Below are 23,978 nucleotides of genomic sequence, written 5' to 3' on the forward strand. Positions count from 1 at the left end.
AAACTTGATATTCTATTTCACACAAATACAACTGAATAAAGAATTCAAATAGAAACCGATTCAACTGTATAAAATTGCATGCATCAATGTATGCGATGACTGGATGGACAAAATATGCTCAACAATGTCCATCTGCCATCATTAAAAATACATTGTTTGCTATCAGACGGAATAGCACCAACTCTATTAAACCCACCAAGAGAACACCCACATACAACATCAATTCAAGACCATTAAAACGATCCACTCCTGGTACAACTCATGTCAAACCCATCTGGTCTCCACCCTCGTTCGAGTCAGATATTCTCATTTATCGCAGCAACAATAACAAACTGCTTCGATTTGCATATCTTGCAGCAGGCATCCAAATGTTCATGTGGCTTAATATTGCTGAGCTGGCATGGACATATATGACCGACACAGAGACTGATGAGCAAGGTGTTGAAACGCATGAGAGATCATCCACCTTGAAACGAGTGGCCGCTAGTGGGATCTGTGGTCTGTCATCGCTAGTGTTTCCTGGTTTGGTGCACTACTTTGCTACTCGCAAAGCCAAAACTGTGACTATCCTTAAAGGTGGCAAGCTGGTTGCCATTCAGAATGCTGCAAGAATTGGCAACAAGATCAATGTGTTCAAACGATTGGATCTGTCGTCTTCGGCTAGGATCGTTCCAATATTGAATGGTATGGTTTGTGTTGGGTAGAGCTGTTGGCATGTAAAACTAACATTTATACTTTATTAGCCATGCAGAACACCCATGCAAGCGGACTAGCCAACCAGATTTATCTCAAGCCTCACAGTAAACGATCTGGATATATTCTTGAAAAAGATGGCGAGTTTGTCGATTCTTATCTGTACGACTATCTATTTTCAAAATAAACTTTAAACTGGTTTTATTCAACATCACACTCACAAAATATAAAATGAATAGTATGAAAACATGGAAACCAAAAGTCCAGCTAATATTTTGACGGAAAGTTAATACATGAGATCAAATGAATGGTATACACTTGAAGAGCTTACATGAAATGATCATTGCTGGAAAAACACCTGGCGATGACAATGGTGCAGTACGATAAACAAATACTTCCAAAGAAAAGCTAGACAACGCAATGACATAAGTCCACATACACATATGGTATGCACTATTGATTTACAACGATAATAGTCAGAATAAGTAGATCTATAGTATTCAAAACGATTGAATAGAAAACACTCACGATCGATCATTCATATTATACGCAGTATAAAGACGAACTATAGCGGATGTGATTGTCCAAGTTCCCATCATGCGACTCATCAATGGTGTTACTAATCAATTGAATCATTAGTTAATGTTTAACTTGGTATTACAGAATACATAAGAATACCTTGAGCAGGCTGTTTGGAGTAAATTCGAGGAGTCATTCTCATGGACGGAACAAAGCATTGCAAGCCATTGTAAACAGCAAGAATTCCAACAAACGCAATGATTTTTGGCAGATTTCCAGCAGGCAAAAGCGTAGAAGCAAACATTTGCAGTGAGTTTGAGCTGGAAACCAAAATCATTAAAATCAATTCAGTCACGTGGAATAGTTGCTTTAAAAGTAATTTCGAGCGTTTACTAAGCTCGAATCCATCCAACTCGCAAGTTATTTTATGGCTATCAATAAAACTCCTGGAATACGTGTGTGTGTCGATAGAGGAGGAACTTTTACCGACTGCATTGCATTTGTTCCGCATACTATTCATCCGGACTCACCCGACTGCAATCCTGCTCCTGGATTTAGGCAGATCGTTGTTAAACTTCTTTCTGTAGATCCTACAAACTATGATGATGCTCCTAGAGAGGGAATTCGTCGTATTTTAGAACTGGCTACTGGAAACCCACATCCTCGTGGCACTCTCGTCGACACCTCGAAACTTGGTAAATATTGCGAAATCTTATACTTGCATCAGGCGTTGCTTGAAACCATATCCGTCATAACTAATTACTTTATTCAGAACTTATTCGTATGGGAACTACTGTTGCAACAAACGCTGTAGGTTCAACTCCGCTTTGGCTTTCAAAGTCTTTTACTAACGCTGGTCAGGGTATTTTATTGGAATAGTTGCTTGAGCGAAAAGGAGAAAGAACTGCTCTTTTGATCACAAAAGGGTTTAAAGATCTACTTCACATTGGCAACCAGAGTCGTCCCAACATCTTTGATTTGTCCATCAACGCCCCTAATGTTTTGCACGAACGTGTTGTTGAGGTTGACGAGAGGTAAATCTGACGATATGCTAATTTCATCTATTGATGTGGATTGCTTATATTGGTGTTTTTTGTAGGGTTACTCTTGTCGGATACTCTTCTGTTAAATCTGGAATGAATGTAAGCATACCTCCAAATGACGCATCTTATGTGAAAGGTGTTACTGGGGAATGGGTCCACATTCTAAAAAAGCCAGGTATATATATTTTAAATAGCATACCATTTTTATTTTTAAAAATGTACAGCTTAGCATATCCTTGAATGCGTTTTGAATCTCTATAGATATGCAGAGTATCAAATCTGAATTGCAAGCTATTCTTGATGACGGAATTACAAGTGTTGCCATCTGCCTGATGCACTCGTTTACCTATCCAAGTATGATTTAAAACTTGAATTTTGTGTTTCCACTTGAGCATTATGCTCTTCATCAATTTCTATCTAATCGTCAAGTTGTTATTGTAGATCACGAAAAACAACTTGGCGAGTTGTGTCAATCACTTGGATTCAAAAGTGTCACTATTTCTTCTGCAACAATGCCTATGATCAAAATTGTTCCTCGTGGTACATCAGCCTCTGCTGATGCATATCTTACTCCTTGTATCAAGAAGTATATTGCTAGCTTCTTTTCTGGTTTCGATAGTGGCATTCTCCCCACCACTGATCGATCAGCATCTTCAGTACGTGTCGAGTTTATGCAAAGCGATGGTGGTCTAGTACATGTCAATGATTTTAATGGTTTTAGAGCAATTCTAAGTGGTCCAGCTGGTGGTGTCGTTGGCTATGCAATGACTAGCTGGGACGATCAGAACAGTAAAGCGGTGATTGGGTTTGATATGGGAGGTATGATTCAATACTATAGTGGTTTTTGTTTTATTAAATCTTAGGTCTATACGACAATACTGTAAAATAACACATTAAAATATTAGGAACAAGCACAGATGTATCGCGGTATGCTGGTAGATACGAGCACGTTTATGAATCTACTACTGCTGGCGTTACAATTCAGGCACCACAGCTTGATATCAACACTGTTGCAGCTGGAGGTGGTTCGCAGCTATTTTTCCGAAATGGCATGTTTGTTGTTGGGTAAGTAGCTTAATTTTGAATTAATATTCATACTTTATCATATTATTCAATGACATGGATTTTTGACAATAGCCCAGAAAGTGCAAGTGCCGATCCAGGTCCAACGTGCTATCGCAAAAACGGTCCATTAACCATCACTGATGCCAATCTTATACTTGGTCGTTTGGAACCAGAGTTTTTCCCAAAAATATTTGGAAAATCTGAAAAGGAACCACTGGATACAGCAGCGACCGAAAAGGCATTTACTCAACTTTCAAAAACCATTAATGCGTTTCTCAAAAAAACACACATCAGTGATGGTCGCTCTGCAAAGTCATTCGTTCCCATGTCTTTAGACGAGATTGCATTTGGATTTATCAAGGTTGCCAATGAGAGCATGTGTCGTCCTATTCGTGCATTGACCGAGGGAAAAGGATACAATGCTTCCAACCATATTTTGGCTTGCTTTGGCGGAGCTGTAAGTGCATGACCATTTCTATTATTTTATTGTAAATTGCCATTGTAAAATGCTTATACAAGTGTTTATATAAAAGGGAGGTCAACATGCTTTTGCAATTGCAAGATCTCTTGGAATCAAGATGGTTTTGATTCATCGCCACTCGTCCATTTTGTCTGCATATGGATTGTCATTGGCCGATGTTGTTCATGAAGTTCAAGAGCCAAGCGCAATAGATCTGTCTAATGAGACTCTTGATCATATCAAAAAGCGCGCTTCTTTTCTTGCGTCAGCGTGTACTCAAACGTTAAAGGATCAAGGGTTTGAAGACTCGCATATTCAGATACAAATCTATCTCAACCTTCGTTATCAAGGAACAGACAATGCCATCATGACTCCCAAGCCATCTGCACAGGATGACTGGAGTTTTAGTGACACTTTTGTGTCACAGTATATGCAGGAGTTTGGATTCACTTTACCTGATCGACATATTCAAGTAGACGATATTCGTGTGCGTGGTGTTGGCAAGAGTGCTGCCACTGGATCTTCTGTCAACCACACACTTGTTCATCGTGAGATAAAGACGCTTGAACGAAATCCTGCCAATGTTGAAAAGGCAACATCGACCATGTCATTCTGGGAAGGTCTTGGACGCGTTAAAACGCCAATATTCCAACTTTCACATTTATCAAAGGGCGATGAAGTGACTGGGCCAGCATTGATAATCGATGCCACTGCTACAATTGCCGTTGAACCTCATTGCAAAGCCGTTGTGACTTCAGAGCATGTTGTTGGATTTATTGAAGAGGCACCTGTAATGAAATCTAATGACGATGCGACCGTGGGCGATACTATTGTGCCGATTGTTTGCGATCCCATTTTGTTAAGTGTGTTTGGACATCGTTTTATGAGTATTGCCGAACAAATGGGTCGCACGCTCCAAAAAACCTCCATTTCAACAAATATTAAAGAGCGATTGGATTTCTCATGTGCGCTGTTTGGACCTGATGGTGGTCTTGTAGCAAATGCACCCCACATTCCTGTTCATTTAGGATCGATGCAGGAGGCTGTTCGATGGCAAATGACACATCTTAAGGGGCAGATAAATGACGGTGATGTCTTGGTGACCAACCATCCAACTTCTGGTGGATCTCATCTTCCAGATGTACGTATTTTGATGATATAGAGTTCGAGTATCAACCGTTTTTAAACAATATTTGATATTTTTAAACTTTATGATAGATTACTGTAATTACTCCTGTGTTTGAAAAAGAAAAAATTGCGTTGTTTGTTGCTAGTCGTGGTCATCATGCTGACATTGGTGGCATTCAGCCTGGATCCATGCCTCCAAACTCATGCGAGTTGTATCAGGAAGGTGCCGCCATCAAAAGCTTCAAGCTTGTTCAAAATGGTCATTTTGACGAGGCAGGCATTACCAAAATCCTTCTTGAGGATCCTGCTCAATTCGAGGGATGCAGTGGTACACGTGCTCTCCGTGATAATATCTCAGACTTGAAAGGTACTTATTTGAAGGCGGGATATTTGGGTGAATGCCTTCAAATAACATATTTATTTTTAAACACAGCCCAAGTTGCTGCCAATCACAAAGGCATCACTCTTGTTTCAAGCCTAATCAAGGAATATGGTACGAACGTATACACTTGCCTATTTGCATTGTATAGGCGCATTTCCATAAACCAACTGACTCGTCTTTTTTGGAATTTTTATCTGAAACTACAGGAATTCATATTGTTCAAGCATATATGGGTTTTATCAGAGAGGTAATTTATGGTATTTGCTTGCATGCAGTCTACCCTGATAACTTATTAAATTACATTCAACATTTTTGGGAATGATTAGAATGCCGAGCTTGCTGTGCGTAATCTTTTTCGTACTACAGCCAAGCAGTATGGCAATGTGCTTGAAGCAGTCGATTATATGGACAATGGATCTCCTATTCATTTGAAAATTACTATTGACTCACAAAGTGGATCTGCTGTATTTGATTTCAATGGCACGGGTGTTGAGGTATATGGAAATATCAATGCTCCACGATCTGTTACTTACAGTGCCATCATCTACTGTCTTCGATGTCTGATTAATATCGATATGCCGCTGAACCAAGGCGCGCTTGCACCTGTGAATGTTGTCATTCCAGAAGGATGCATGCTGAACCCATTTGAAAGTGCAGCAGTGGTGGGCGGCAACGTGCTCACTTCCCAGCGATTATGCGATGTGATTCTCAAGGCGTTTCAAGCGTGTGCCGCTTCACAGGGATGCTGCAACAACTTTACTTTTGGAATGGGTGGAAAAAGTGAAAAGGGTAAAGTTGAAGATGGGTTTGGGTACTACGAAACGATTGCTGGCGGTGCAGGTGCAGGACCTACTTGGAATGGACGAAGTATGTTGTCAAACCATTTTTTGTATACTTTATAGTATTGTCACAAAGTCTATACGCATTAATGTTTTATTTTAAATCAATACTTGCAGGTGGTGTTCATACTCACATGACTAATACTCGCATTACCGATCCCGAAATTATGGAGCGCAGATACCCTGTAATTTTGCATCAATTTGGACTTCGTAGTGGATCTGGAGGCAACGGACTTTATCATGGCGGAGATGGTATCATTCGTGAGGTATATTTCTACTGTCGTGGTAGTCTTGTTGGTAATCTACTCTGGACTAACCATGTGTATGCTGTGGTTAGATTGAATTTTTGGAAACACTGCAGGTGTCAATACTTTCCGAGCGTAGAGTGTTTCGCCCATACGGTTTAAATGGGGGCGAGGATGGTCAAGCTGCCATAAATATACTTTTACGCGCTGGAAAAACCTTGAGTGATGGATCTCGGGAGTACCGTCATCTTAACTTTGGCGGGAAAAACTCGACCATAGTAAAGCGCGGCGATCGAATTCGTATTTCCACTCCTGGCGGTGGAGGCAAGTAATAGAATATCTTGTTTAAATCATGTTTATTTTGACTGGGCTAATGATTTGTATATAGGCTGGGGTACTTTTGAAGAATCGAGTAAAGCAGTTTCCGAGTCTCAACGATCTAAACGCAAGCGATCCAGTCTGGGACATAATGAAGTTGAAACACCAATCAAGCGTGTCAATGCTCTTCGAAAGACTGGTGGCGGGTCACTACAAAACTATACTGATATGCAATTTTCTGCCTAGCCGAGTTTAGTTGCTGACTGTTTTAACCATATCAATAAAATGGGATTCTATTCAAACTGACTCTTGGATTTGTTTGGTTTCTATATTTAAAATCTTAATACCAGATCATTGTGTACTCATTTCTGAATGTTGAGCCCAGATTTTCAATGCTACAAGTAGACGAGTCTGTTTTATAGCTCATCTGGTATCTAAGCCAATGATTTTGTTATATTGGCAGATGCGACCCAATAAAAACCCTTGAATCATGCATTAATCAAGTATACAACTGCGCATGACAATACAAAGCACCAATTAAATAGACAGTCGTGTTTATTCAATTACTAGTCTTGTACGCATAGGGTAACAGTATAGTCCATTTCAAAATAAAGAGTAGATTACAGGTAACCAAAAAGTAAAAAATGGCTATTTTAAAAGTCAAAACGACATCCAATATTCTACTACAACGGTTGAGCTAGCAAAACTGGATCAAGTCAAAAAACTCCAAATCAATAAAGGGTATGTGGCTGACTATTCAAAAACAGTCATCAAACTTGATTCATGACTAGGAAAACACTCAATTAGACATACAAAAAATATTCACAAACACGACAGACGCCATGCACTCGATTAACCTCTATTGTTTGATAATCGACTGTGCATATCAACCCTGATTGTAAATTCAATATATAAAAGCGTCTATATCATACATATTTGCTGTGTTGCATCATGCATTGTCGTCTCGTTTTGTTGGGCGACTGCCTGTTCCAAATGGATTTTCATCGTCAACGTCTGCATACTGGATATCGTCGTCGGAGGGACGGCTAGGCGACGAAGTTTCGGATCGTGCTTCCCAGTCATGCGATGGATCTGCAAGTTCTTGTCTAAATGCATCTGCAATCAGACGTGCATCTTGCAATGAAAACCCTGATGTTGCCGAAAGATTAAAATCTTCTGCCGATGCCAAAGGTACATTCAACGTTCCAGTAGACGATGCAGACTTGGCATGATGCGACGGTACAACTAGTTTTGAAAGCGACTGTGTTTGGTAGATTGGATGTGATGGATCATGGGTCAACGAAGCAAATGATTTGGGCGAAGTTCCAAACGATCCAACTGACAGTCCCAATGCTGATTGTTGAGACGCAAGGGTAGGAATCAAACCTGGTCGCAACGTATCAGCCTTCTTGGATGAATTCATAATGTACATTGCAGGCTGTGGTAAAACATGTCCTTGCATGTTTGAGCTACTCGAGTCTGATATTGACGAGATGGGTCCAACAAGTGACGTGGTGGATGTTTTTTCAGTCCGTATGCCAGACATCAACAAGTTGGGCTGGACAATAGTCGCAGATTCAAGCGATTTGGACGAGAGAAGCGAAAAGGACGAATGACGCCGGAGCGCCAACGGAGTCAATCCTTCGCCGCATTCACCATACAAAAGCTGGTTGGCTGCGCGTTTACGACGGTAAAAAATAAAGACTGCAATACATACAGCTACAAGCACCACGGCTGCAACAATGCCTCCAATAAGGCCAGACGACGTGCTGTTAGACTCAGTGTTGCCATTGTTTGGCTCATTTGGCGGGTTGGCATGATTGTTGTTGCCATTAGAAGGTGAATGATCGGTGCTCGAGTTTGGATTAGTCGAGCCTGAAGTTCCTGAAGTTCCTGAACTTCCCGAGGTGGGGGATGGAGTGGTTGGCGGTATGGCTGCAATGGTTCAATAACGTCAGTACAAGATCGTCACAACACAATTGGTCATCAATCGACATGTCAGTCAACTTACATAGAGTTGCCCATGTAAACGTTCCTCCATCCTGATAAGGTCCAGTCAGACACACTCTTGACAGCGAGTCCCTCAGTTGGAAAAAGAATTGGTTACGGGCAGCCTGTATGGACTGGATCTGTGCATTGTTTGGTATATCAACAATAAATGATCCAGCATATCCAAGTGAATCCACTGCACCCAATGTCAATGGGGACCCAAATGTCATGACTACTGGGAATGCAATGTTGCAAGGGTCGGCCACTTGCTGCATATTTCCCGTGAACATGGTGAGGATCAGCTGAGTCTGGTCCAGAAATGTTGGGATTTGGTTGATGGCATACCATATAGGGAAAGACTGTCCAAGAACAATGTTCTTCTGATCAATGCATAAACGGTCTGTGACCGAACAAACTCCCGCTGAATAGCATAGTTGATGTTAGTGGATTCAAACTACATGGTTTGATATGCATGTGCAACTATGATTTACCAATGACTAGACTCGGTGCTGTAGCAATCCACAGTATCAATGGCCAGATCATTGATGTTTCAGTAGTAGTTGCAAGTGTCTTGTAATAAGAGTTGCTGTTCTGCAAACCACTGCGTCTGTCTGCTGGTTTACATCAAAAGTAAGTCATTTAAACTGTTTTCAACCAATTGATTCAAATACATTTACATTGTCTTGATAGATTGTACTGGTAGCTGCACCGACCTGTTATTCCTACTGTTCGTTACTATCACTTGTCTTGTCGTTTGCGCTTGTTTCAATAACAATTTGAATGGTTTAAATGTGTTGAATTAGCTAAATATATGTTGAATTGGCCAAATATGTGTCAGATTGCCCAAATGTGTGTCAGATTGCCCAAATTCACGTCAAATCAATCAAATGCTTCATTCATAAATTGTTGGCATTGAATCATCATTCATAAATTGTTACAGTTGTACTGGTTCAACACTTGATAAATAATCATACATTCAACATCTGGCTTGGTTTCAATTTTAGTACATACATAAAACTTCAATTGATCCATTCACTGAATCATCATAAACTCCTTGATTCATTCAATGTTGGATAAAACCTATACACCTTCACCCATCACATCGCGATATAAAGCCATCAACGACTCATATCCACCAATGCTTCCACCTAATATCCCAATAAATATAATAGTAGCTCCAAAAACCAGTTCCGTTATACTACGTCCTTGCAGGCCAAATATCTTGTAGTAAAACACTACTGGGAACACAAAGATCAGCATCGTATTGGCTACGGCGCCAAGAAAAGTCATCAGGTCTGAAAAGTAGGGAACTGCCATTGCTATAAATGCAATCCCAACCATTAAACATGTGCGAAGAATAGCTTTTAGACACGGTCATATTCACATAAGGGAGCATCAAAAAGGCTAAAATGCATAATAAACAGTCCCATGTTGAATTAGTGCCAATTTATTGAACAAGATTGTATTCTTGAAACCATTGTTCACAAACAGTTTATGCTGGTTTATCATCCAAATATGTCCTTTTACGTATGAATATCTATCTTATATAATAGATTATCATCAAATGATTGATGGTTTAACAACCCTGTGGTCATCAACACTTGAATGACGAGACGTTCCAAACGCAAATATCAGTCAACAATGTCAGTGATCTTGATGATAATATTACGTACAAAAACCAACTCTTGAGTCACAGACAGATTGGCAACAATGAATATGTTCAGAATTTTATTGACACTATCCAAACAAATTCAATATCTGGATTGCAATGTATGAATCTGATGATCGCACAATGTATGATTCCATAAACTCAAAAATGCAAGGTGTAACACACCAGTTTAAAACTATAGTTTGGTTGTGTATCCTATGATGGTCGGTGTGTTTAAAAACTGATCAAGTTGTCAAGACTTTCTAAACAATGACATGCAACATTCCAAAACACGCATGTTATTCCAAACAGTATTCCATTCCACAAAACAACTATTTGATCAGATATGGTTTACCAAGCATTCAACAAACGGCGCGCAGATTGGAGCTACACTACACTACTCCATGTTGTCGATTTTTAACCCAGCATAAATGACTCGAGTATAGTAAGGAATGAGGTTGTGTCAATCAATTCCAGACACCGACGAGTTGAGGACGTCTATTCAAGTCAATATGTACTGGAAAAACAACACATACTAAACTATTGTTTATTTCATAGTCAATCACTGCAAGATATGGTCTATTTTACGTGAATACAGCGGTGGGTCAGATTATACAATGAATCCTCAGCCACAAAACGACATCAAATAGTTATTTGCGGTTTTATCTTCTAGTTCAATGGAACAACTAAGCCATTCTACTTTTGTTGCAGATACTGCCAAGCCATCCCAGGAGAGTCCTTCTAATCCTAGTCTTATTATAGCTACCGACTCGACTGCATCGCATTCAGCTCCTTGTACTTCCGAGTCAATATCCTCATCTAGACCAAAGCCAAATGTTGATACTTCCAAGCCTACCTCAGTAGAGCCTGCTGCTCCATCTTGCAAATTAGCATGTGTTATGGTGGGCCTACCTGCTCGGTATGTAATAAATCCTGTGATATCTCCAATGTGTTGCTCATTGCCAATGTAGTTCAGTTGTAATTGACTTGAATTTTGCGGCTTATTGCTTTGGATATTTTGAGATTGCCTTGACCTATACTATGTAATAGTCTGCTCTGTGTTTATAACAGATTTGATGATGATATATTAGTGGAAAGACCTATATTGCACGCAAAGTAGCCAGATACCTTACTTGGTTGGGCCATAGGTCTCGACTGTTCAATGTGGGTGCATACAGAAGAGATGCTATTGGCGTTGCTCAGCCCAGCTCATTTTTTGATCCTAGTAACGAGGACCATTCTCGCAAACGAATGGAGCTGGCTATGGTTGCTCTTGATGATATGCTAAACTGGCTAGATGATGATACCACTAGCGACGGAGTTGAAAGTGGATCACTTAATTTTCAGCAGCACTATGACATCCAAGCAGCCAAAAAAGCTTCTTCAAATAAAGAAACGAAAAAGTCTAGCTCAGTAGTGCAAACGCCAAAGCCTGATGGGCCTGTTTTGGCTCAAGCAACTGGTGAATTCGCATGTGTTGCCATGTATGATGCAACAAACTCTACTATTGAACGACGCAGTCTGATCGCCCAACGATGTCGTGAACGAGGCGTTGATGTCATGTTTGTTGAGAGTATCTGTGAAGACGAGCAGTTGATTATGGCCAATATTCGCGAGGTAATGGACGTTATTTAAACTCATGACATCTATATGTGTTTATCCACGACAGGTTTACTTGAGATCTGGCTTAACCGGTTTGTTTTTTTGTTGGCATGATTAGGTCAAGATCTCATCCCCAGACTACAAAGACACTGACCCAAAGAAGGCCATTGAGGATTTTCAGCATCGTATCAAGTTTTACGAGCAAACCTATGAAACTCTACATCCAAGCGAACTCGACAACCGTATTGCATTTGCAAAACTCATTAATGTAGGAAATCAAGTTATTGTCAACAGGATTCGAGGATACATTCATTCTCGCATTGTCTACTTTCTCATGAATTTGAATACCACTCCAAGATCGTTTTACTTTTCAAGACATGGAGAAAGTATGTTTAACGTTTCACAGCGGATTGGGGGCGATTCAGATCTATCATGGAGAGGTGCACAGTTTGCAAAAAAACTTCCAGATATTATTCAACAAAACTTGGGCAAGGAGACTCAGTTGACCATTTGGACCTCGACACTTCGCAGGTGAGTACAGTCCTGTAGAATGGCTTGGTAATTCATTTTATTTTAACCCATATAACTTGTGTGCTGTAGAACACAACAAACTGCACAGCACCTCAATTTTCCCAAGGTGCAATGGAAGCAGCTTGATGAGATTGATTCTGGACTGTGTGATGGCTTGACTTATGCAGAAATAGAACTCAAATACCCAGCCGATTTTGCTGAGCGAGATACTGACAAATTCAACTATCGCTATCATGGCGGAGAATCTTATCGCGATCTTGTTCATCGTTTAGAGCCAGTCATTCTTGAATTGGAACGACATCATGAGCCCAATCATTCCATTTTGATTATTGGCCATCAAGCTGTTCTTCGATGCGTATATGCTTATTTTCTTAATATTTCCCACGAGGAGCTACCTTATATTAAAGTGCCATTGCACACGGTTGTAAAGCTGACACCCAAAGCATATGGGTGTGAGGAAGAGCGGTTTGCATTGGATATTGCTGCAGTTGATACTCACCGTGAACGACCAGCACGGTCAACGATTGGTACGACTCCTGGAAGCGATAAATCCCATGGGGAAATGCCACCCACATCGAGATAGGGCTGTTGAAATGAACTTTGAGCTTTTTATTGTGTATATAGATTGTGCTGAGATCTACTTGAAACTCATGGAGTTGGCAGGCTAGTCATGAAGCCTGAGGGCAACAGACAGTCGTTTGAATTTGTGTTTACTCGAGAAATCTTGCATTAGCAAACCATTTGGCTTTTCCTTGTCATGTCGTCTATTGCAAACACTCTTGATACTGCGCCTATGGTCCAGGAATCCAAAGATACTGGTGCTGTTGTCACCAACGAATCTCTGGCCGACTCTATTGATTCTGCTACCGACAATCAGCAAAGCATACCGCCAGCCAAACCCACAAATGGTTCTAAACTCGCTGGCATTTCTCCCATATCCCAGCTTCCCAAATCCAAACCCAAGGTCCCTCGTAAAGAATTCTTTACCAATATTGCTCTCTTTATCGTACTGGTTTTCTACACTGCCTGCTGCATTATTCTCCTTCAGCTGCCTTCTCTTTTTATTCTTTACGGACCTTATCCATTACTATTTATTTTCAAGCCAGCTGATAAGATATGGCTCAAACGCACGTCATACAACATGTACAAGTGGTATAATCGCTATTTGGAGTCTATTTTTGGATCTTCGGTTGTTATGCTAGTGAATACGCTTGCTCCTGCTACGCTGGTGATTACTGGTGATATTGAGGCGATTAAAGATACAAAACAACTGATTCTCATGTCAAACCATCAGATTTATGTGGATTGTATGTATTGAGCTTTTGGGATTGTTGATATTATTCTAGCCCGTGTCTGCACAAGTCAAGGTTGGAGCACTGGACTAATACTATATGATTGTATAACTAAATGATACAGGGGCATATCTGTGGTGCTTGGCTCGCCTTACCAATCATCATGCAGATCTCAAGATCATGCTCATGTCTGTACTGAAATACCTCCCTCTTTTTGGAGTCAGTATGGCCATGTTTGAGTTTATCTTCCTTGATCGTAAATTGTCTGTTGACCATCGAAACATTGTGAACATCATGTCTCGACAGAAAACCGATGCACCCAATCTTCCAATGATGCTCGTTATTTTTCCAGAAGGCACTCTCAATACACCGAATAATCGCGAAGTCAGTCGATCGTATGCCAAAAAGACGGATATACCGGATGATCCAGAATACGTTATTCTTCCCAAAGGAACAGGGCTATTCATGTGCTGTGATGTCTTGTACCCACAAGTAGATCGAATCTTTGATGTGACAGTTGGATATGGAGCATTGAGTGCCGAACAGATTCCGTATGAAGAATATCTGCCTGGCAATGTATTTTTCTCCAAGAAATATCCTCCTGCAGTTCATATGCATATTCAATCCTTCCCTATCAATACTTTGCCTGGGTTTGATGGTGCACTGACAGCCGAGACACTTGCGCTAGATCCAGCATTTAAGCAAAGTGCGACCACTGCAGCAGCAAAATCTGGAGCATTTACCCCAATAGTCGAAGCTCGACGTCATGTGTTTTCCGAATGGGTGCGAAAGCGGTTTATGTACAAGGACAAGTTGATGGAGAGATTTTATGCCGAGGGAGAGTTTCCATCTGTCGAGGTTGGAGTAAATGATCCTCAACCTCTCGATAAGATTGAGAAAAGAGTTATACCAGACCCAAAGGACTGGGCCAAAATAGTTGGATGCTGGCTATCGCCCATGTATACGGTTCCTATTTACTTGCGTATCTTGTGGATGATACTGCGTTTATTCTTCTAAAAATTTGAAATTGCACAATTATGATTCAATGGAAGATTATTCATTGCAGTAGATTACTGCGACAAAACTGAAGCTCGTTTACAGTTGAATTTTAATGGTAGTGAGTCGGAGTGTCTGAACCAACTGTTGCGACACATGGCATCAGAATGGAGATGAGTGGAAAATGGTCGAGATGATCCAACTTTACCGCCAAGACGGATGAAAGCACTGCAACACCAAGCATAGTGCTCTTTAGCTTATCTCTGGACATCCAATCACTCACCACTACCATTTCTACTTCCGTCAATCCTGGTGCAGTCTACCTGCTTGCTGTTTCTTTCACAGCCCTTGCAGTTGCTCTTACACTAATGCTCACCATGACCAGAGCCGGCAGAGTCTCGTCCTCTCGCTCCTGGTCATCTAAAAACAAGCCCATGACACAACAAGCCTATCTGGAGTCTTTCAAGCCCTTTACTGTCAACAAGTCTTCTCGTCTGACAGCAACCGACCCTCTCTCCACTCTACCATTGGAGCTTCTTCTGTTCACTCTCAGTTTTCTCTCTGCTAAAGATCTCCTCACTACATCTAGTTTAAGCTCCTTACTCTGGGAACTCAGTCATGACGAATCTCTTTGGAAACAGCTCTGCAAGCAATCTTGGAGCAGCAAGAGACACTTGCCTCTTCGTCTCTTTCCCTTTTATGCTTATGGCCCATTACTTGATAAACTCAGCGTGAGCGAGTGTAAAGATATCCTCAAGGGTCGTGGAGCTAACATGCCTCCTCAGCTCGAATCCGAGGACATTCATGTGCTAAAGTCACAAGTCACTGCATCTACTCCTTCTCATGCTGTCTGTGGAGCCTGCGCTAGTAAGTGGAAAGCAAGTTATTTTGCTGCTCAGATCGATTTACACCGAAAGGTGATCACTGAACAGGAACTGCAGCTGCTTGATTGGCACTATATCGACACCTGGACTCTACATGATGGTGGATATTCTGATGATTCTGAAAGTATGCTCAATGACGATGATGATACATCGATCAATACCCACCATAGCAATGCTACCAATAATAAGCCACAGTATCCCATTGTCAACTTTTTTGCTGACGGTACTCGCGGACCCATTAGTGGATCTCGTCCTAGACGCTGCGATTATATTATGACTGCTGATGGTCATGTTCAAGTCGGTCAGTATCCCCGTCATGTTGTGCATCGTCGATCTGATGGTCGCTGGGTAATTCAAAACGACTGGGTAACCTACAAATCCATATAAATTCTATATTCCATTTAAACCTGTTTTTTTCCGTTTTGCTGCATCTTTGTATTTTGTATATACTGTCGTTGGTTGGAACAAGATGAGGCCATGTCTATTTTTTGAATTGATGTCATTTTTGGTTATTACAGGGCAGATCTACCCATTTGGGGTATTTTATTATTGTCCAGCCAGCTTGAATATTTCAAATTTCATTTAGCTGCAATAAACCATTTTATACATCAAGCAATAGCCTTGCAATAGTATATGCAAAAGACAGGCTGATGACAGTTTGTGGTGTTGATTGAATTTACAGCAATTATGTATGCACCAAAAACCGATTTGGTTTATTTTATAGCAAGATTCAAGCCACAAATTTATTTCTATTTGAACAATGCGATGATTTTTATTTGAATATACACAGCAACAGCAACAGGAATTTGAAATTATAGTTCTATTTCATATTGCTTGATTGTAGTTCCTGAGTAATACGATTGGCTGCAGTATATAATTCTCCTGCTGCCATTGATTCTGGCGACATCATGACTTGATCCAATATATCAAGAAACATATCATTTGATGAATGTATTTGATGACGATGTACTGATATAATTGATTTCGATGATGATGCAGACGATGCGGGTGATGCGGGTGATGGCCAAGGAACTCGAGTGACTTGATCAACTTCAATCTGGTTTGTAGATGTGGATAGTCGGTGTAAACAGGATGGCTTGTTAGATGGCAATGGTGAATGTAAAGTAATGGGACTGCTTTCTATTTGAAATGGACGATCCATTCTGATGACCCACTACAATTGTAACTCGTATTGATGGTTCAAATGGATTCAATAGCGACAAGAATATTTGCAGTTATTTTGGCGGTTCCAATTATTGAATAGCGCGCTTAGTTGAGCATCGCTCGAGTATGCAATGAATTAAAGAGTTTTAAAGGATACCAAGTGAATGTTGATACTATTGAATAAACATGAATTAGTGATTGAATTTAAGCATAAATGTACTAGTGATTGGATTCAGTCATGAATGCAAATCTATTTCAATCTTGTCCAACTGCAAATTATCGCATTTGGTAGATTGACTAATCCAGCATCATGAGTGCAAGATCGTTTGTGCAGACTGGTCGCAAGATTGTTGCCATTGGTCGCAATTATGCGTAAGCAAATGTTGTTAGACTTGTGTGTGTATAGGATACTAACTTTATATACATCAAGGCAGCATGCCAAGGAGCTCGGCAATGCAGTACCAGACAAACCCATGTTTTTTATCAAGCCAACCTCATCCTACTTGCAATCACCTGGGTCTATTGAGATCCCCCACAACACTGTTGTCCATCATGAAAGTATGCACCCATTTATTTACAGAATTCTATTGCAAACAATGTAGTGCTGAATCTGAATCTGTATCTGAATCACTGCTTGATAGTTGAACTTGGAGTTGTGATTGGTAAAGATGGCAGGGATATTCCAGAAACTGCTGCCGAGTCTTATATTGCAGGATACTGTTTGGCGCTTGATATGACTGCTCGCAACTTGCAGGTAGATCTATGCAGCATCCATTCCAATCATTTTAATTTTATCTGATAATTTTATCCAAATCTATATGGGATGGCAGGATGATGCCAAGAAAAAAGGATACCCATGGACAGTAGCCAAGGGATACGATACATTTACACCAGTGGGCGACTTTATTCCCGTATCAAACGTCAAGGACCATTCAAATCTGAATCTAAGTCTCAAGGTAATGCCTTTTATGGCTTGTGATTGACGAATGCATTTTTTAGCTCAGTTGCATATACATTTATGATTAATCTTTTGATATTGTGAATGAAACAGGTCGATGGACATGTCAAGCAAAATGGGACTACTAAGGATATGATATTCAGGCAAGCCAGATATGATGTGTTGAAGATCGCATGAATTTGTTATATTGTCAAATATATTGAACAAGAAACAAGGCTAACTATGTGAACTGATGAATTTAGAATTCCTAAACTGATCAGCCATGTTAGTACCGTTATGCGACTAGAAAAAGGAGATGTCATTCTTACTGGTACACGTACAATTAATTTATAGTAAACATGTAAGACGTATATTGGTTAACTCGTGGCAATATATTTAGGTACACCAGAGGGAGTTGGACCGATTGCACCAGGAAATGTGTTGGAAGGATTGCTGGAAGATCCAACAACCAAGAAGCCAATCTCCAGCATTACATTTTCAGTGGTGTCTAGATCCAAACCCCCACCAGGAGTGGATCAATAAACCAATTCAGTTGACACTATTTCAAATAAAACAGTACTTTAACAGCGCTATTCCTGAAAATAGAGCGAGTGCATAAGCAGCGTGGGATTCCAACAATGTCGATTCTTGAGTGGATTTGCACCGCGTTGTAATGGTTTCGTTTGAGTAAACCGCACTTTTACCAGACATTCTTCACCAACCAGCCAGAGCCATGAGTGCTACAGTTGTGTACTCCAATGCTATAAAACTAAAGACTGAACTACATCATTTTATATCCACTTTGGATTCAGGGCAGGGATCCCCTGCTCTTCAATGTATGTAAAGCCCATTTGCTTCTAGTTGTGAAACCATGCATATCTCTACACAGGGTGGCATTCCAAGTCTGGCATATGTGCTATAATTTTCCTGCAATTGACAACTGCATTTATTAGTGTCTAGCACTCATACAATTTCTGAATTTATATGATATGAATTGGCTAATTGCGCCGTTTCTTGGATACATACGCATTCTGAATCGTAATTCAATCTTCAAATATATCTGCTTCAGCCAAGGTTAGGGCAGGACTGAACAATCTACAGAGATCTATTGATGATTTGGAGATGCTTTCAAGGCGGGAAGTTACTTCCGTAAAACGGGAGATCACATCTGGGTACGTTTCAATATTCAGTTCATTTATTGGATCAATGCTGAGTAGGCTATTTTATGTGCAGCTGTATGCGGTTGATATTCATGACCAAATTTATAAACTTTAAATGTTTCCAAGATATACGTTTATTGTGTTTTTTGTTTATTAACATAGATACTGCATTGATTTGAAATTACAGACGAGCATCAACATTGCGAGACGAGCATTGTCAGATCCAATCTGCATTTGATCGATATTGTAGCATAGAGAGTGCACGGGTGAGCATGTATTGCACTCATTAAAGTCTTCAACTCTAGCAGAATGGCAACAAGATTGCCAAAGTAATTGATTCAATTTGTACAGCTATTCTAAATATTGATATGATATGTAGATTGCCTCGGAACAACGACAAGAGCTATTAGGGTTGGATAATTCATTGGTATGTATCAACCTAGACTGTTTTAAATTCACCGAATCTGAGCGCATCATTTATTTCGGTATTTCAATTTTACACTTTTCATCAGCAACAACGAAACAGTGGTGCAAACCACTTTAATCATCCTGAAGAGCAAAGCACAATTCTCATGATGGATGGTCTCATTAATGAACGCAACGTTCTTGAGGGTGCAGAACAAAGTATTGAGCAGTATCTTACAATGGGTCGAAACGCTCTCCATGAGCTCTATGAGCAACGATCTATGCTTAAATCTACACAAAAACGACTGTTAGATGTCGCAAATTCACTTGGCTTGTCATCTTCAGTAATTAGATTTATTGAGCAACGAACAGCTGCTGATCAGTGGATTTTGTATGGAGGACTTGCAGGAACATGTCTGATCTTGTGGGCTATTGTGCATTATTTTGGATGAGATATTGAAACACTCGGTTGATGGATTAGCGTATATATTTTAAAATACATGTATACCATTTTGAAAGCTAGTTACAACACATCTCAGCCATTCAATGCGCTGCTGCAGTTGATCGAAAAAGGGTAGTGCTGAAATAAATGCTATTTATTGTCCCAAGCCATTTGCATACTGGAATTCACCAGAGCTTTCGTGCTCTAACATGTCTAATCCAATGACACAACTTTCGCGAACGACTTGCTCCGGATCATTGACAAACTTTTGTAACACTTGAAAACATTCGGGATAAGCAATCGATCCAAGTGCTTCAGCAGCTTCGTGGCGAACCATTGCAGATTCAGAAGTGTTTGACAGCACTTTGATAAGTGAGGGAATGCTTGCTGGATGCTGCATCTGACCAAAAATATATGCTATGATTACATGTAAACATTCAACACATCCAGACTTGAATAATTGACAACCATCAAATGTAACTAAATATTTACCTATTTCGTGACGAAACAGGGCACTATTATCAGCAAAACCATCAGCAAGAGCAAGTACATCTTCCGAGTTGCCCCGATTACGCAAAGCAAACATGGCACGGTATCGTTCAAACAAAGACTTGTTATCATCCAAAAGGGTTTCACGAAGTTGTTTTGTCAATAAATGGGCATGTTTAGCTGCAGGTGCAGGATCTACAGACGAGTACATACTTGAATCAAGATATTAATACAGATTCAAACTCAAATTCAGAACTTGACAAAGTGTTAAAAGCTCACCAGGAATCTTCCTCAGAGACATCGTTGTTTTCAGCCTTGCTCATTTCATATTTGATTTTCTCGATAGCAAGCACAGTTGTTTCTCGTACCTCCACGACATCATCTTTCAAAAAAGGTTGCAGAATTTCCAAAGCAGACGGATCTGCAATCGCACCAAGCGCCTCGGCAGCCTAGTATTTGCAATCAAATTGAATGTCATTGATTTTAAAAACATAATTGTACAGCAGGCCTATAAGTTGGTACAGATTCGATTATATCCGATCACCTCGTGGCGGACCATGGGCTGTTCCTGCATGTTTCTCAACACCCGAGTTAGGTATGGAATGGCATGAGAGTTTTTCATTTGACCAAGAACATATGCAAGCTCATGCTTAAGAAGAGCAGAAGGATCGACAAATGCTATTTAAATAGGATCAAGTAATGCATTAATTGGATTAAGCAGGTTTAATTGTGTTGGATAAAAGGTAGTGAAGCAAGTCATTCACATCATACAAATCGAGAAACAAATTCAATGAATGCATGCCTACTGCAACTTGTAGGAAACCAACTAGTATTCTTGCATAAATTCACCTTGAGCAATAATATCGACTGCTTGGTTGGTTTTAAGCGCCTTGAGAGTAAAAAGAGCTCGAAACCGCTTAGAAAGTGGGTTCTCTGCCGAGCAAAGAGATTCCTGAAGTAATGCATAGGTTTCTTGAGATGCAGTGACAATCTGGCTGTCTGATGGCTCAGGCATACGCTCTGACTCGTGCTTCATTTCCATTTTACGTGAATACGGCTGTAGACGTTGATTGCTGATGAATGGACAAAATTTATTTTTGATTTCAAATTGATTCAAGCTTAGCAGTCTGATTCTCTAGTCATTGAAGCATTCATTTCAGAATATTAGAAACTGTTGAATAGATTTCTAGTCTTTGAATTATTTAAAAAATCAGAATAATTGCTGTTAAAAATTAGTGTATGTGTAGACTAGACTGGTCTGAATGATCCCAAATAGCACACATTTACAAGTGATGAACATGCCAATAGCAACTCATGTAAATATCATTTTCGAAATTCATTATTGGCTTGTGTTGAAATCAACCAAATTTTCAATTGGATTCAACTTGGTTGATTTCATTACAACTCATTGCGCAGCATGCCTCGCATCAACATCAATCTGGAGGTGCTCAAGTTTGGACTCTATATCATGTTTCCAGTGGGTGTTTTATATGTCTATAACAAACCTGAAATCATGAGCTACTTTCCTTCTACTCAGGTAAGATACCACAGCAAAGGCTTCAAAACACTATTGCCAGCTCAGTATCATCTAATTTGTGTCAAACGATTGTAATCAATCTTGCACTTGTACTCTACATTATTTTACAATATGGATAGGATGAGCTGGATTTAGATCGCAAAGAAAACCAAAAAGTCATGTTTGTAAGTCTGGCTAATATCTCGTACATGGACTGTCTTGTGATTCTTGCTGAGTTCTCAATTATGCCATGTTGTTCGACTTTATAGAAAATACCTAGTTCACATGAAGAACTTGGTCAACAAATGGAGATTATTCGACGAAATGCTGCATTGAAAAAGGCTGCTGCCTTGAAAGCCTCTCCTGACTCACAGGATCAATCATGAGAAATATATTTACAATTGCCAATTATCAACAGATTGATGCTTATGAGCAGATTTAACAGCCAAATGGATACTATCCGCAATGCATTGTCTAGCTGGCACGAGTTTAAATTGTATGGGATCGTATCAATAATCAAATGTGAAGTGACCTTCATTTATACAAAAGGGCATGCACTTTGTTAGAATCTGGATGCAATCCAGATTGCTGCACCGCATCCCGTCTTGATCGCATTTGTGAGTATAGGATATGCAGGTGCTTTTTTGGCTTCATGATCCAAGGCTGTTTCCAGATGCTCCAATTCGTCGTCTCGAAACTGCCGAATAACCTACCCATACAATAGTTAAAGCTTAATGAGTTGGCCAAGTAAAATAAGTGGCAATACAGATGCATTGTACTTGCCTCGGTCAGTTTGGTGACCTCAACATCTGGCTTGAGCAAGACAAGTTCTCTGATTTGACTATTGTTCCAATCAGATCATGACAGCAAGTTAATACATTGACTTAAGATCCGAGTCTTTGATTATAGGGTCAACTAGAACAATTGTGTTTTAGATAAAGCCTTGCCTGTTGTAGTGCTCCCCAATAACAGTTTCAACAGCTTCTGTGCAAGCCATTGCTGCCTCTTTCCCCAGTAATGCAGTACCAGCACCTAGACTAAACCCAGCAATCTCCCATAGTGGTCGCAATATACTTGGACGAACTCTATTTTCTGATAGAATCGAATCGAATACTCTCAAATGAGTCTTCTCCTGTTCCCACATATCCCCAATGACTTTCTTTAAATGAGGATCTTTTCCAAGTATAGCCATTTGACCCATGTAGATAAAGTTGGCACCTACTTCGCCAGCTTGATCTACACGAAGCATCATATCAACATGCTCTTTCTGCTGGACAGTGAGTGGATTGCGGGATGTAGGAAGATGAGTATGAGATATTGAACCAGTGTTGGAATGAACGGTGGTAGAGTAAAGGCGTTTGAATGCAACTCCAGCACTCGACTTGGGTAATATATGTATGATTCTCATACAATCTGATGGTAGATTTGAATGGTTGTTGGCATACTTTTTCTTTTGAATTTACAACTATATTCACGTAAAATAGAATATCTTGCAGCGACTGTTTCGGAATAAGTAGTGATTGCTTTCCTATTACACATCGACTTGAATAGACATTCTCAGTGTCCAAGATCGCACGCTGAACAAATCCATTTTATTAAAGTAATTCAGCAAGGTTTAAGAATGGGAGATATGAAGCTTTATTTTGAGGTGCTACTGCTAAACAGTCACAGACCATGTTGGATTTGCGAATTTGTAGTTTTATCGACAAGTTTAGAGAGCACAATTGTTCAGTAAATTGTCACCATTTTATGAAATTGACTGTTTTTTGTATTTTGACACCTTTAGTGTTTCATTTTACGTGAATACAATTGTAGCTTTTATTCCAGTACAGTTTGAATACATATCACTTGTATGTTTGGTCCATGGGGATTCAAGGTCAGCTATATGCGTAATGCGCTTGCTCTCATGACTGGGATTGTCACAGGCAAGTTTGGTTGATTTTGAGGATTAAGGAATGGTTGAACAACCATCAATGATCCAACCTGTCTTGATTGAAGGCATCCATAGAATAGTTTATACGCTAATCTTGAAACTTGTGCTATCTTTAGGAGTCATGCTCACTGATGCGGGGCTCAAACCTGACTTGGTGGGTGATTGATCTTTTAGATATTTACTACAATGACTTGCTGTATCAAACTGAGCTGATAATCTAATCCTGCTCTTGGTGTTTACAGTCTATTCCTGTATATGTCCCACCTTCAGATAAAGATCAGAAATAATCAACAAACCA

The 23,978-nt window shown here is 40.0% G+C and overlaps 13 protein-coding genes across 13 annotated transcripts; 8 read left to right on the forward strand and 5 right to left on the reverse strand.

Moving 5' to 3' along the window:
- Nucleotides 1–95: 95 nt before the first annotated feature.
- BATDEDRAFT_89414 (uncharacterized protein) lies at nucleotides 96–880 on the forward strand (the record flags this gene model as incomplete). The annotated part of the gene is made up of 2 exons (XM_006679589.1): nucleotides 96–684; nucleotides 744–880. The coding sequence occupies 2 exons, from the start codon at nucleotides 96–98 to the stop codon at nucleotides 878–880; spliced, it is 726 nt and encodes a 241-aa protein (XP_006679652.1).
- A 30-nt stretch (nucleotides 881–910) lies between these two features.
- BATDEDRAFT_25441 (uncharacterized protein) lies at nucleotides 911–1,516 on the reverse strand (the record flags this gene model as incomplete). The annotated part of the gene is made up of 4 exons (XM_006679390.1): nucleotides 911–960; nucleotides 1,025–1,146; nucleotides 1,222–1,312; nucleotides 1,372–1,516. The coding sequence occupies 4 exons, from the start codon at nucleotides 1,514–1,516 to the stop codon at nucleotides 911–913; spliced, it is 408 nt and encodes a 135-aa protein (XP_006679453.1).
- A 123-nt stretch (nucleotides 1,517–1,639) lies between these two features.
- Nucleotides 1,640–6,706, forward strand: BATDEDRAFT_12136 (5-oxoprolinase; the record flags this gene model as incomplete). Its single annotated transcript, XM_006679312.1, has 15 exons — nucleotides 1,640–1,907; nucleotides 1,985–2,022; nucleotides 2,092–2,246; nucleotides 2,312–2,430; nucleotides 2,517–2,609; nucleotides 2,697–3,074; nucleotides 3,161–3,320; nucleotides 3,393–3,777; nucleotides 3,854–4,921; nucleotides 4,999–5,275; nucleotides 5,342–5,401; nucleotides 5,497–5,537; nucleotides 5,617–6,157; nucleotides 6,247–6,395; nucleotides 6,467–6,706. The coding sequence occupies 15 exons, from the start codon at nucleotides 1,640–1,642 to the stop codon at nucleotides 6,704–6,706; spliced, it is 3,972 nt and encodes a 1,323-aa protein (XP_006679375.1).
- A 525-nt stretch (nucleotides 6,707–7,231) lies between these two features.
- BATDEDRAFT_37034 (uncharacterized protein) lies at nucleotides 7,232–9,431 on the reverse strand. The gene is made up of 3 exons (XM_006679534.1): nucleotides 9,395–9,431; nucleotides 8,704–9,292; nucleotides 7,232–8,627 (listed from the first exon to the last, which is right to left on the reverse strand). Exons 2-3 carry the CDS (start codon nucleotides 8,969–8,971, stop codon nucleotides 7,642–7,644), a joined length of 1,254 nt encoding a protein of 417 aa, XP_006679597.1. The 5' UTR covers nucleotides 8,972–9,292; nucleotides 9,395–9,431; the 3' UTR covers nucleotides 7,232–7,641.
- A 330-nt stretch (nucleotides 9,432–9,761) lies between these two features.
- Nucleotides 9,762–9,998, reverse strand: BATDEDRAFT_89291 (uncharacterized protein; the record flags this gene model as incomplete). Its single annotated transcript, XM_006679664.1, has 1 exon — nucleotides 9,762–9,998. The coding sequence occupies one exon, from the start codon at nucleotides 9,996–9,998 to the stop codon at nucleotides 9,762–9,764; it is 237 nt and encodes a 78-aa protein (XP_006679727.1).
- A 1,008-nt stretch (nucleotides 9,999–11,006) lies between these two features.
- Nucleotides 11,007–13,045, forward strand: BATDEDRAFT_11914 (fructose-2,6-bisphosphatase; the record flags this gene model as incomplete). Its single annotated transcript, XM_006679288.1, has 5 exons — nucleotides 11,007–11,248; nucleotides 11,421–11,656; nucleotides 11,786–11,946; nucleotides 12,050–12,462; nucleotides 12,532–13,045. 5 exons carry the CDS (start codon nucleotides 11,007–11,009, stop codon nucleotides 13,043–13,045), a joined length of 1,566 nt encoding a protein of 521 aa, XP_006679351.1.
- A 162-nt stretch (nucleotides 13,046–13,207) lies between these two features.
- On the forward strand, nucleotides 13,208–14,834 carry BATDEDRAFT_31859 (uncharacterized protein). The gene is made up of 2 exons (XM_006679455.1): nucleotides 13,208–13,769; nucleotides 13,879–14,834. Exons 1-2 carry the CDS (start codon nucleotides 13,604–13,606, stop codon nucleotides 14,769–14,771), a joined length of 1,059 nt encoding a protein of 352 aa, XP_006679518.1. The 5' UTR covers nucleotides 13,208–13,603; the 3' UTR covers nucleotides 14,772–14,834.
- A 41-nt stretch (nucleotides 14,835–14,875) lies between these two features.
- Nucleotides 14,876–16,248, forward strand: BATDEDRAFT_37036 (uncharacterized protein). The gene has a single exon (XM_006679535.1). It carries the CDS (start codon nucleotides 15,119–15,121, stop codon nucleotides 16,019–16,021), a length of 903 nt encoding a protein of 300 aa, XP_006679598.1. The 5' UTR covers nucleotides 14,876–15,118; the 3' UTR covers nucleotides 16,022–16,248.
- An 860-nt stretch (nucleotides 16,249–17,108) lies between these two features.
- BATDEDRAFT_12064 (uncharacterized protein) lies at nucleotides 17,109–18,278 on the forward strand (the record flags this gene model as incomplete). The annotated part of the gene is made up of 7 exons (XM_006679306.1): nucleotides 17,109–17,170; nucleotides 17,229–17,356; nucleotides 17,440–17,552; nucleotides 17,629–17,754; nucleotides 17,850–17,917; nucleotides 17,999–18,066; nucleotides 18,136–18,278. The coding sequence occupies 7 exons, from the start codon at nucleotides 17,109–17,111 to the stop codon at nucleotides 18,276–18,278; spliced, it is 708 nt and encodes a 235-aa protein (XP_006679369.1).
- A 190-nt stretch (nucleotides 18,279–18,468) lies between these two features.
- Nucleotides 18,469–19,752, forward strand: BATDEDRAFT_25447 (uncharacterized protein; the record flags this gene model as incomplete). Its single annotated transcript, XM_006679391.1, has 5 exons — nucleotides 18,469–18,571; nucleotides 18,805–18,907; nucleotides 19,083–19,161; nucleotides 19,275–19,322; nucleotides 19,408–19,752. The coding sequence occupies 5 exons, from the start codon at nucleotides 18,469–18,471 to the stop codon at nucleotides 19,750–19,752; spliced, it is 678 nt and encodes a 225-aa protein (XP_006679454.1).
- Nucleotides 19,753–19,896: 144 nt separating this feature from the next.
- Nucleotides 19,897–21,246, reverse strand: BATDEDRAFT_11783 (deoxyhypusine monooxygenase; the record flags this gene model as incomplete). Its single annotated transcript, XM_006679277.1, has 5 exons — nucleotides 19,897–20,159; nucleotides 20,235–20,443; nucleotides 20,511–20,680; nucleotides 20,776–20,909; nucleotides 21,081–21,246. 5 exons carry the CDS (start codon nucleotides 21,244–21,246, stop codon nucleotides 19,897–19,899), a joined length of 942 nt encoding a protein of 313 aa, XP_006679340.1.
- A 402-nt stretch (nucleotides 21,247–21,648) lies between these two features.
- BATDEDRAFT_89418 (uncharacterized protein) lies at nucleotides 21,649–22,133 on the forward strand (the record flags this gene model as incomplete). Its single annotated transcript, XM_006679590.1, has 3 exons — nucleotides 21,649–21,768; nucleotides 21,888–21,932; nucleotides 22,017–22,133. The coding sequence occupies 3 exons, from the start codon at nucleotides 21,649–21,651 to the stop codon at nucleotides 22,131–22,133; spliced, it is 282 nt and encodes a 93-aa protein (XP_006679653.1).
- Nucleotides 22,134–22,264: 131 nt separating this feature from the next.
- Nucleotides 22,265–23,179, reverse strand: BATDEDRAFT_89113 (uncharacterized protein). The gene is made up of 3 exons (XM_006679665.1): nucleotides 22,695–23,179; nucleotides 22,531–22,588; nucleotides 22,265–22,456 (listed from the first exon to the last, which is right to left on the reverse strand). Exons 1-3 carry the CDS (start codon nucleotides 23,153–23,155, stop codon nucleotides 22,310–22,312), a joined length of 666 nt encoding a protein of 221 aa, XP_006679728.1. The 5' UTR covers nucleotides 23,156–23,179; the 3' UTR covers nucleotides 22,265–22,309.
- Between the last annotated feature and the right edge of the window lie 799 nt (nucleotides 23,180–23,978).

Source organism: Batrachochytrium dendrobatidis (assembly GCF_000203795.2).
Source record: "Batrachochytrium dendrobatidis JAM81 unplaced genomic scaffold BATDEscaffold_7, whole genome shotgun sequence".
NCBI classification, from domain to species: Eukaryota; Fungi; Chytridiomycota; class Chytridiomycetes; order Rhizophydiales; genus Batrachochytrium; species Batrachochytrium dendrobatidis.

Excerpts from the sequence above, each read along its gene's own strand:
- BATDEDRAFT_31859 (XM_006679455.1), top strand. The coding sequence starts at position 13,604 with ATGTACAAGTGGTATAATCGCTATTTGGAGTCTATTTTTGGATCTTCG. Across the intron at positions 13,770-13,878 it reads CCATCAGATTTATGTGGATT|GGGCATATCTGTGGTGCTTG; the intron begins GTATGTATTGAG and ends TAAATGATACAG.
- BATDEDRAFT_37036 (XM_006679535.1), top strand. The coding sequence starts at position 15,119 with ATGCTCACCATGACCAGAGCCGGCAGAGTCTCGTCCTCTCGCTCCTGG.
- BATDEDRAFT_89113 (XM_006679665.1), bottom strand. The coding sequence starts at position 23,155 with ATGAGAATCATACATATATTACCCAAGTCGAGTGCTGGAGTTGCATTC. Across the intron at positions 22,589-22,694 it reads ATTGGGGAGCACTACAACAG|TCAAATCAGAGAACTTGTCT; the intron begins GCAAGGCTTTAT and ends TTGGAACAATAG. Across the intron at positions 22,457-22,530 it reads AGGTCACCAAACTGACCGAG|GTTATTCGGCAGTTTCGAGA; the intron begins GCAAGTACAATG and ends TTGTATGGGTAG.
- BATDEDRAFT_37034 (XM_006679534.1), bottom strand. The coding sequence starts at position 8,971 with ATGTTCACGGGAAATATGCAGCAAGTGGCCGACCCTTGCAACATTGCA. Across the intron at positions 8,628-8,703 it reads GTTTACATGGGCAACTCTAT|CCATACCGCCAACCACTCCA; the intron begins GTAAGTTGACTG and ends GAACCATTGCAG.